The sequence below is a fragment of the Diaphorina citri genome, unplaced genomic scaffold (assembly GCF_000475195.1).
Source record: "Diaphorina citri unplaced genomic scaffold, Diaci psyllid genome assembly version 1.1 scaffold278, whole genome shotgun sequence".
Classification (NCBI taxonomy): Eukaryota; Metazoa; Arthropoda; class Insecta; order Hemiptera; family Psyllidae; genus Diaphorina; species Diaphorina citri.
In genome coordinates this window covers 165085-176927 of record NW_007377714.1, presented here as the reverse complement: position 1 = coordinate 176927, position 11843 = coordinate 165085, and the positions used below count along the sequence as shown (strand labels likewise).

General features: G+C 37.7%; 2 protein-coding genes across 2 annotated transcripts in view; one reads left to right on the top strand and one right to left on the bottom strand.

Moving 5' to 3' along the window:
* Positions 1–11843, bottom strand: part of LOC103506975 (probable ATP-dependent helicase PF08_0048) — a 27094-nt gene continuing 15251 nt past the window's right edge. The window contains exons 14-16 of the mRNA XM_026821938.1: positions 3343–3512; positions 1391–2789; positions 1–89 (exon numbers count right to left, since the gene is read on the bottom strand). Of these exons, the coding sequence (XP_026677739.1) occupies positions 1–89; positions 1391–2789; positions 3343–3512 (1658 nt within the window). The remainder of the gene's footprint in view (positions 90–1390; positions 2790–3342; positions 3513–11843) is intronic.
* On the top strand, positions 6874–8721 carry LOC103506981. Its single transcript, XM_026821946.1, has 4 exons — positions 6874–7042; positions 7291–7424; positions 7684–7764; positions 8606–8721. Exons 1-4 carry the CDS (start codon positions 6883–6885, stop codon positions 8657–8659), a joined length of 429 nt encoding a protein of 142 aa, XP_026677747.1. The 5' UTR covers positions 6874–6882; the 3' UTR covers positions 8660–8721.

Sequence of the window (11843 nt, the reverse complement as noted above, 5' to 3'; positions counted from 1 at the left end):
TTATCGGAGGATGACAAATGCGAGTGTCACATGGACACACGAGGACCTGATTGATACGTAGACAAGAAAGAAATACAGGTCGCACAGCACTGGAAAAACACAATCTTTGGTGAACCGCATTTTTGGTGATCTTGGACAAGAAAACAGAATGTATAGAGCTGGCTATATTCCACCGTTCAGACAAATGTATTATCAGGTAAAATATGAAATCTAGTAACGTTAGCCCAGTGGTAACGCGCTTGGTTGCCATGTAGAATGTTCCAGGTTCGATCCCCACCATTAACAAAAATTTGTACTTGTTTTTCGATAGCAAATATTTCAAGGGAAAGGGGCTTTTAAGGTCTATTTGAGCAATAAACATAAGTACTAATAAATAATCAATAACTTTATTCTTTAATGTTACAGTTGTGTGATGTAGACGTGCCATCGGTCAAGGAGTTATTAGCCTCGTCTCCGTTACGTGATGTATGTCATGAGAAACATGGTTGGTATTCAGAAACGTTATTTGATGACATTCGAACAATAATTACCAACTCTATAGTCAAGACACTCAGTGATATGGGTAAGTAATACTTCGTAGAACCTTAACCCATCCTTTATAGTAAAGAAGAGGTTTGATAGAGGGAACTGTAACTGCTAGGGTCTTATCGTCCCGAAATCGAAGAGAAGGAAGACAGGATAGGAGGAAAGCCAGCCGTTCCGAGAACAAACATTATCCCATCAGGATAAAATTTGCCCCGGGCGGAATCGAACCCGCGGCCTAGCGCTTACAAGGCAGACGCGCCACCAACCAAGCTAACTAGGCTGGCTTAACCCATCCTTATGCTTACTAATTATGGGTAAGTAGGTGTGGGAATAGGAGTAGGTATGTTATGTAAATTATTTATTTATTTTGAAGGAAAATTAACAGGGTAGTTTTTTTTCTTTTTTTAGATGAAAAATTGTTTTTTCCCTCAAAATATTTCCCTCTTTCCCTCTGAATATTCATTTTGTTTTGCCTCGAATAGCTCCCGTCAGCTTTTGAAACTGAGGTCCAACCTACAAACGTTTCTTTTGAACTTTGGATCTTCAGCATAGCATGCAAGCACCTAGCTACTGTTTCAATTTACAAAATTCTGTTTGTCTTTCAGATGACAGTAAATCGGTAGATGAGGGTGAAAGGGAAGGAGATGAAGAAGATGAAAGCTTTATGGATGATGAATCATTGATTGAAAATGTGGACATGGAGGACCCAGAAGATTTGAAAATAGACGAATCAAAGCTCTGGCTTCTTCATATGGATTGAAATCTTCATCTGAAGAATCATCACTTTTGCCGCTCACTTCCGCTTCATCATCATCATCCTCTTCTTCTTCACTGGTCGTCTCCTTCCTTTTCCTCTTGTTTCCACTATTCAAAGCTCTGGCTTCTTCATATGGATTGAAATCTTCATCTGAAGAATCATCACTTTTGCCGCTCACTTCCGCTTCATCATCATCATCATCATCATCATCATCATCATCATCATCATCATCATCATCATCATCATCATCATCATCATCGTCGTCATCCTCTTCTTCTTCACTGGTCGTCTCCTTCCTTTTCCTCTTGTTTCCACAAGGGTTTTTCGTTTTAGTTGATTTCGTATTTGTCACTTTCTTCTTTTTCACCGGAACTCCACATTCTTCATCATCAAAGTCAGATTCCTCTTGGTTACTCTTCGCGTCATCCTCAGATACTTCACGGGGTTCCTGTACTTCCTCTTCTACATAGCTACTCACGTCTGTCTGTTCCAATTCGACTTGGCACTTTTCCAGATTATCGAAAATTTCATCTACGTTTTCTTCATCGTCCAATTGTAGTTTCAACGTATTCTTATCGATGAACTTGGCAACATGGGGACATTGTTTGTTTGGTTTGTCACTGTCTGTGCCAGGTTCAATAGGAACATTTGTGCTAGGAATGGTCTTGTCTTCCTGGATATTTAGTTTAGCTTTGTTTTCCTCATCAATTGAATCTTTCTCATTACTCGGTGTTTCTGGTTTCATATCTACAGAAGATGTAACGCAAGTGATGGAATCTCCCGTGTCATTAAGCTCTTTAGAAGCATGTTCTTCATTTGGCAGCCTGTACTCTGGATCTGTAGTAGAAGTGACAATACTGTTTTGATCTTCGTCCATGGGTTGTGACACTTGAGACGGGCTGTCCATCTCACACATATCGAGTTTCTTGCCTACTTTGGGTTTGGCTTTATCCTTGTCTTGGTCCGGTACATCATCAGGTTTATCAAGACCTGATCCCGGTTCAACTTTTTCCTTTCTCTCGGCTGGATCATTCTCTACTTCCATGTGCTCTACTTTATCCTCCTCCTGACTAGAATTCTCATCCTCATCAATAGAAACTGTCTTCTCCAGTTTTAAATATTTGAAGAAGGAGGTCTCCTTATCGGGACTATTATGAAAGGCTTCAATGCAGTCATCAAGCACCACATAACACGGCACCATATCATTTGCAGTGGACACAGATTTCCCCGAACTATTCTCATGATGATTAGACGTGTCTTCTTTTTTTCTCCTCTTAGATTCAGAGTTGCTATGACTATCATTGGTGTCTTCATTATCGCTGGCGTCGTTCTCTTTCTCACTATCACTTTCATCATTTTCATCGTTATCACCATTATCCTTATCAGTCTCTTCGTTATCATTTCCTTCACCATCCTCGTCCTCATCACCCTCGCCTGTTGATTCTTCTGCCTCTTCCTCTCCTTTGTTCTTCTTCTCTTCTTGAATCACAACGTACTTGTTTATCACCTGGAAACGCCGCCTGTTGATTCTTCTGCCTCTTCCTCTCCTTTGTTCTTCTTCTCTTCTTGAATCACAACGTACTTGTTTATCACCTGGAAACGCAAGACAGAAATGTTCAGCCGAAAATAGATCAGTCACTTCGTAGAAGCTTAACCCATCCTTTAGGGCAGTTTTCGCCTACACCTAAGCCTCAGATTGGGCTTTTTGTATATGAAAATCAGTCACTTGACTTGTCAATCATTGATCAATGATCATCAATAAAGTTCAAAGTACCTAAAAGTTAATTTTGAGATATTTCATAGATCAGTCACTTCGTAGAAGCTTAACCCATCCTTTAGGGCAGTTTTCGCCTACACCTAAGCCTCAGATTGGGCTTTTTGTATATGAATATCAGTCACTTGACTTGTCAATCATTGATCAATGATTATCAATAAAGTTCAAAGTACCTAAAAGTTAATTTTGAGATATTTCATTTTTTTTCTGCCCAGTCATACCACAAGCGCCATTTTCCGAAATTTTCTAAATTTCCAATAAGGACACGGAACTTGCTCTTTCTTACCTCATCAATTTTGCTCCAATGTTTCCTATTTTCCTCGAGTTTCTTGGATAGTTCTTCATCTTCCACAGCTGGATCTTGTTCGATGCCAAGTCTAGATATGAAGATATCGTAGTCATCTTCCATACGACGTTGTTTGAGGATTTCTCCGAATGAGGTGAACGCTTTCTCAGCTGAAAGAAATGGATAGAGATTATTTTGACCCACTTTAATCATCTTCTTTTTCTTCGCCTTTTCCCGTGTACAGAAGGGGTCGACGTTTTCCGTCAGCCTCTCAATCAGCCCTAACCTGGGTGATTGCTTTGGGCTGACATTTGGTTTTGGGTTCAATTTTTAAGAGTGGATGCCCTTCGCACTCAACCTTTGCTATTTCTTTAACAAGGGAAGTTCAGGCTGGTATACTCCCTATTTAAAATCCCCCGGTATTGGTACTGGTAGTGCTGGTGGTGGGGTTGTCCTTTTTCTGTAATGTTTGACAGGGATGAAGCTTTAGGATTGAATTATAATTAGGTATTATTATTATTTTAGCTTAAGTTAGGTAGGTAACAGATATTATTAACTAGGTATTTTAGACAAACCTTAGATACTCCCTAGTGTTTTTCTTTTCCATTCTTAAGTACTAAAGAAAAAAAAAAAATATATATATATTTTTGATCTCTACATAAAGCTTTTTTAATCAACAGGATAATAAAGTAATTTTTTTCTCCCGATCCTTGGCTCACCTCCAGAGACTTTTTTCTTGACTCCAGTTCTGGGATGTGTCCACTGAGTCCCCTCTGTGGCATGACTAGAAATAAAATAAAACATAAAAGTTAATATTTAATTATTATTTCTTTCATAGCTCAATTTTGTAATTATAGAAGGTAACTAACAACTTGATATTGTCATACATAAGTACTATTAAGAAAGTCTACTTTCCAACAAGGATAACCCTGAAGAAATTTTTTTTCTTCCAAGATTGTACTTTGGTAACAACTACTTTTGCATTCTTCAAGGCACATTTTTTTACACCCATGCCTATCCAAGAATTGAAAAATCAGGTTAGATTTTTTTTACCCTAGCTGGCCATAGACATGGAAATATAGAGCCTTCACAACACACTCATGGCATTGCCAAATTCAGTGGCGTAGCATGGTCTAAAGTCAAGTGTAAGGCGTGTAGGGCACTAATAAAATTTCCATCACCATGTACATTACTACATACGTTATGCACATGCTTCTTCATAAATATTTAAAGTCAATATTTAAGGGTATTTGAGTAAATTTAGAGTGTATGGCCGCCATACACGCCCTACATGGATGCTACGCCACTGGTCAAATTAACCTCAAGGCTAAAACACAACCAAACCCAAGTCTTTGTAGATTTGTTTAAGCTCAACCTATCCTTTATGGCTGTTTGCCCTCACACCTGAGCCTCAAAGTGGGCTTTTTGAGTATGAATGAACTCAAGTCTTACTTGACATAGTAGACACAACCATCAGCTGTCACTCTTTCTTCCCATCCAGGGGGTAATTCATCTTCACTGTCCGAGTCTGGTAGTGCAACATTGTTAGCTGACATTTTTTTCTCGACACTTGATATTGAGCACTCCCTTGAATTTAGCAGCTGAATACAAATAGAAAACAGTAGCTCAATATCTACTGCCTACAGTTCACTGTAGCACTGGTTTAACTTTAAACATTATCCCATCAGGATAAAATTTGCCCCGGGCGGAATCGAACCCGCGGCCTAGCGCTTACAAGGCAGACGCGCCACCAACCAAGTTAACTAGGCTGGCTTAACCCATCCTTTATGCTTACTAATTATGGGTAAGTAGGTGTGAGTATAGGAGTAGGTATCTTATGTAAATTATTTATTTTGAAGGAAAATTAACAGGGTAGTTTTTTTTTTCTTTTTTAGATGAAAAAATGTTTTTTTCCTCAAAATATTTCCCTCTCTTCCTCTGAATATTCATTTATGGTTTTGCCTCGAATAGCTCCCATCAGCTTTTGAAACTGAGGTCCAACCTACAAACGGTTCTTTTGGTGACCACTACACCATGGGAGCTGATAAATCTAATATGTATGTAGTTGATTAAAATCATTACAATAAAATACCCTATTGCAGGTCTTCGGCCAGAAGGACACTTAAACCAGAGGCGGCATTTCTTCAATTTACATTAAATAATAACATATACGATTAAAATCCCCATCAAACATTACAGACACATAAGCAAGACAATCATGCAACATATAACTTACATTGAGTATATTATGTCTTGTAACATGTATAACTGTACGTACAATACAGAATCTAGATGCTAGGTGGTATGAGTTGAAGGTCTTGCAGCACAATTTGTGGCTTTGTGAATTCTTCTTTTGTCTAGGGCGTGTTTCGATCTTTATGGAACTGGTGCGTTCAATGTTACGTCGCGTCGCAAAGGTTCAAGAAAGAAGAGAAATTTAGGGAGAAAAGAAAGGATTAGAAACGAAGGAAAGGATTGTGAATGTCGACTGGGCGAAACAAATCATTTTCGGTTTTTCCTATTTTATTAATTGAGAAAACATATTTTTTCCGTGATTAAATATTTGTGTTTAGGGTTATGTACCGCCTTCCCTGGAGAGGGTAGTCAAATAATACACAGCGACGGTGGTACAGTGTTTATCTTGGGCAATATTATGAAAACATTTCGTACAGGATGGGCTCAAATACATACTATGTATTAAAATTATTAAAAAGCTTCATTTTTTAGTCGACTATTTTGTATGTTTAGATTGTTCGTCTATCGGTTTGTTCCGCATAATTTTCTAATGGTTGGTCCGATTTTTATAAAATTTGACACCTAGGGGCCCAGCCACACATCAGCCGAGGTACCCGTTATTTTAAGACGATACTGAGAATCGAACTCCAAGGCTCCAACTAACAGGGTTTTGGGTTTTCCTAATATCCCCTGTATAAGAAAACTGTGTACATACAGAATAACACGAGCAATATGTAATAATATGGCACGATAAACATTGTTGTTGTGAGAGGAGCTTTATGATAACAATAGATGAACAAACTTACATAATATTTTTCGCAAAGTCTATTGTACTGGTACATTTCAATATTAGTTTAACTTTTCTTACATTGGAGCCGAGACTTGAGTAAGGAGTAGGAAGCACTGAAGCACACTGAAGAGAAGATTACTACAGAGGACTACACTAGCTGAAGTGAAGAGTTGATAGCACTCTGGCAGTTTGTAAGAAAGCTAGAATAGCTAGCACAGGACCAAAAAGTTCAACTTCAGAACAGTTCATTCCCATTAAAAATTTAAAACTTTTATCAGTTTTTTTTTTTTTTTACTTTTTTTTTAAATTTTGAAAATTGAAATTTGAATATTTTGAATTTTCCCTCGAAGGTTTACAGCGTTGACAGTTTAGTCAGTTCAGAAATACCGTACGCATTCGTACGGTTATTTTTTAAAACGTGCGGTAATATGGGTGCGGTACTTTTGTTGTGGCGATCTGGCAACGTTGATATCTGTGGCGCGAAAAACTTGAAATTTTCAAATTTAAATTCATTTATGGAGTATAAATTACACCAACATGAGAGAAGATCATTCATATTCAAGATATCAAGAATAAGATTGCTATATCAACTACTTTACTATACTCTGCTGTCTAGCAAAGATTACCAAGAAGAAGGGTGCCAATTGTGTCCTTGCTACGGGTTCAGGATTTCAGATAAACTAGTGATTCAATGACCTGGAAAATTCACTTACTCGGTAAAACGGCCTTTATCGGGTCTTCATGGGCCTGACAAGGTATTCCATATTGTTCCAGCATAATCATTATAACAGTTTGACCTCAGGAATGTAGCCAGGTTGATAATAGGATTTAATTCTTAAAGCACATAAAAAAAATAAATAATAATAATCTCAAGTCAGTTCATGTTAATAAGACCCAACATAATAAAATACTCTCTGTTTTAGTTCCTTTAGAAATGGACACTGTGGATGAACAGCACAATTTCAAGAAGAACTTTGAATGCATATACTATCCTGCAATTGTTCAAAATGACGATAGAGCCATTCAGTCATTGGGAGGACTGCACCAGATTTCAGAAGTATGTATTATTGTATTGAAGAAGAGTCAAGCATTTTTTTCTTTCCTTACCTACCCATTAATAAGAAAGTGAGTTTTTATTATTATTATTATTATTTTTAAATAAATGAAGTTTTTAGAAAAAGATAGCAGGGGTCTATGGCCTATCATTTGGGAGAGTACTTGGGAATTCATGTTTGACACTTGAAAAGTAGGTATTAATTTTTGGATAAAAATTGACATTTTTCTCATTAAGTATTGTTGCAATGTATTTTCCACAGGTCATCAATGATAGCAGTCAAAGACTAGAGTTGAAATTCCGGCCAGACGATCCTTACTGTAGACCTGCCTGTAGTGAAAAGGTGAGCTGTAGAGGACTTGTAGTCAAGATGAAAGTTATCAAGAAAAGAAAGAAATCAGGAAAGGAAACCTTGGAAATTATTCCACAAGTGATGGGCAAGGTGTCTTCATGTTATCGATTTAGAGGTAAGTCAACTGTTTAACTGTAGGTGCAGAACTTCAAAGTGTTTTATGAGGTATGTAACTGTATCAGACTGGTGACCTACCCATTAATAAGAAAGTGAGTTTTTATTATTATTATTATTATTTTTAAATAAATGAAGTTTTTAGAAAAAGATAGCAGGGGTCTATGGCCTATCATTTGGGAGAGTACTTGGGAATTCATGTTTGACACTTGAAAAGTAGGTATTAATTTTTGGATAAAAATTGACATTTTTCTCATTAAGTATTGTTGCAATGTATTTTCCACAGGTCATCAATGATAGCAGTCAAAGACTAGAGTTGAAATTCCGGCCAGACGATCCTTACTGTAGACCTACCTGTAGTGAAAAGGTGAGCTGTAGAGGACTTGTAGTCAAGATGAAAATTATCAAGAAAAGAAAGAAATCAGGAAAGGAGACTTTGGAAATTATTCCACAAGTGATGGGCAAGGTGTCTTCATGTTATCGATTTAGAGGTAAGTCAACTGTGTTTAACTGTAGGTGCAGAACTTCAAAGTGTTTTGTGAGGTATGTAACTGTATCAGACTGGTATCCTCCCTGTTCAAAGTCCCCCAGTTAGACCTAACCTTATTTAAATTAAAAATTGAAGAGGTATTTATGGATTAAGAAAATTATCATCTGCCCATGTCGAAATTTGACTCAACCACTTTGTGGGAGTTTTTCCTCATATTTTGTTTCACAGGTATGTGTGACTATCAATTTCTTCCAACAAGTTCTCATGAGGATGGTACAGTGACTGATTTGTTACCTGATCTATTGTTTGATAACATTACCACACTGGAGGACTTCAATAGAGACGTTGAATTATTCCTGCCTCCTCTGGTTTTCTCCAGGATAGAAACTCCTCAAATGCAGGTAAGAAACGAACAGGTGTGAGGTCTGAACCTATTTCAGATTTTCTATCATTCTTAAAATTATAATATTTTAAAGGTGGCGTTCCGATCCTAGCTGCCGAGCTGCCTGGATGACATGAAATTGGCAACATTGTTCGTCTTAAGTTAAACTAAAGTTTAACTTTGGCTTTCATACATACGACGGTTAAACTTTCATGGTGGATTTCACCAACCTTCTTTCCAGCCTTAAACAGCCCGTTAGCTTAACAGCCCTGTTAAGCCAATACAACTTAAATGGAACTTAACTGGCTGTTAGCTTAGCAGGAGTTCTAATGACTGAATAAATATTAGTGAAATCCAACATCAGCATGATAGGTAACCAAGCGTCATTATCTGTGGACGCACCATTCCCCTCCAACTTACCAGCGATTTCGTGAAAGGTCGAACCAGCGTGAATAGCAATCTGTAGGGCCACCAATATCTGCAAATGTCCGTATAGATGAGATTGCCAGGATGTAGAATAAACACGGCGATCTTGTATTTATACCACAGAGTTGCCAACTTCTCTCCAAATAGAACGTTGCATAGTTTGGTATCGTTGTACGCTGTCATGGCCCAGAAATCTGAATAGTTCTCTACTGACAGAACGGACTTGGATATAGTGTCTTTGGTTATGTAGGAATACCTGTGTGGAATCGATTGATCAAGCAATTATTAAATATTATTACAGCCCAAACTTAAGGCTAGGCCTTGCAACTACTATTTTGATTTGGGTCATATCAGTTTTTTATGCCTCGCTTTTTTGCTGGAATTTCAACTAGCTCTTCAGTTTCACTGTTCTCACTAGGCTGAGTGCATCCCAAAATACCCAGCAGCAGTGTCATGTCATTGTCCCAGACGGTCAACCATACAGATACTAACCACACATAATGTTGCTTCAGTGGCCCATTGAGTATTCTTCTTCTTCATCTCCCTAGCTTTTTTCTATTTAAATGGGGTCGACGTTTCTTGATCTTGTCAGTCTCTTCTAGGCAGACCTATTGTGTACTTCATATCCTGATATACCTCATGTCCAGTAAGCACTAATGCATTCAATATAGTGATCATAATGTATTTGATATTATTTGCTTCTTAAATGGGGTCGACGTTTCTTGATCTTGTCAGTCTCTTCTAGGCAGACCTATTGTGTACTTCATATCCTGATATACCTCATGTCCAGAAAGCACTAATGCATTCAATATAGTGATCATAATGTATTTGATATTGTTTGCTTTTTTGAATTGCAGGCATTCGAGATAAGGCCAGTAGTTTCCCGAATGATGCTATGTGCCATGAGCAATGTTTCCGTGAAGAAGACCAGGCTTATTCTACCTCTCATAGCCTATTACTTCTCTACAGGACCATACCGTGTTATGTGGATTAAAATGGGATATGATCCTCGCACAGATAAGAGCTCTGGCATCTACCAGGTTCTTAACTTTAGAGTGAGAAATGTCCTTAGTAAGTTTTTTTTTCTATTATTATTATTTTTGGCATTTTTATTATCATTATTATTTAATTCCTTGATTGGCCATCAAGACTTTGCATTACCTATATAATCTTCCAATGATTATTTTTTGTTTCCAATTTCACAATAATTGATTTGGTACTACTGTTTTTACCTATTCGCGTTTGATGATCGCGTACCTACTCGACAACATAAATAAGCGGAATTATCTAGATTGGATTTGATTTATTTTGTCACTGCAGGTTTTAGTGGTTACAAAATTGAGCCAAAGCGTCGATCAACTCTACTTAGGATGGCAATAAAGTGTCAGTCCAACGAAGAACCCAAAGATTCTAAGCCACCTGAAAAGTATTACATGTATAGAGCTGGCTATATTCCACCGTTCAGACAAATGTATTATCAGGTAAAATATGAAATCTAGTAACGTTAGCCCAGTGGTAACGCGCTTGGTTGCCATGTAGAATGTTCCAGGTTCGATCCCCACCATTAACAAAAATTTGTACTTGTTTTTCGATAGCAAATATTTCAAGGGAAAGGGGCTTTTAAGGTCTATTTGAGCAATAAACATAAGTACTAATAAATAATCAATAACTTTATTCTTTAATGTTACAGTTGTGTGATGTAGACGTGCCATCGGTCAAGGAGTTATTAGCCTCGTCTCCGTTACGTGATGTATGTCATGAGAAACATGGTTGGTATTCAGAAACGTTATTTGATGACATTCGAACAATAATTACCAACTCTATAGTCAAGACACTCAGTGATATGGGTAAGTACTTAATACTTCGTACAACCTTAACCCATCCTTTATAGTAAAGAAGAGGTTTGATAGAGGGAACTGTAACTGCTAGGGTCTTATCGTCCCGAAATCGAAGAGAGAAGGAAGACAGGATAGGAGGAAAGCCAGCCGTTCGGAGAACAAACATTATCCCATCAGGATAAAATTTGCCCCGGGCGGAATCGAACCCGCGGCCTAGCGCTTACAAGGCAGACGCGCCACCAACCAAGTTAACTAGGCTGGCTTAACCCATCCTTTATGCTTACTAATTATGGGTAAGTAGGTGTGAGTATAGGAGTAGGTATCTTATGTAAATTATTTATTTTGAAGGAAAATTAACAGGGTAGTTTTTTTTTTCTTTTTTAGATGAAAAAATGTTTTTTTCCTCAAAATATTTCCCTCTCTTCCTCTGAATATTCATTTATGGTTTTGCCTCGAATAGCTCCCATCAGCTTTTGAAACTGAGGTCCAACCTACAAACGGTTCTTTTGGAACTTTGGATCTTCAGCATAGCATGCAAGCACCTAGCTACTGTTTCAATTTACAAAATTCTGTTTGTCTTTCAGATGACAGCAAATCGGTAGATGAGGGTGAAAGGGAAGGAGATGAAGAAGATGAAAGCTTCATGGATGATGAATCATTGATTGAAAATGTGGACATGGAGGACCCAGAAGATTTGAAAATAGACGAAGAGGAGGAGGATTTAGATTTCGACTTTGATGAGGACTAGACTTTTTGCCTCTGTTGTTACTTTATAATCACGGCTTTATAGCATTTCATTAAGTTCTCAAGCAAATTCAGC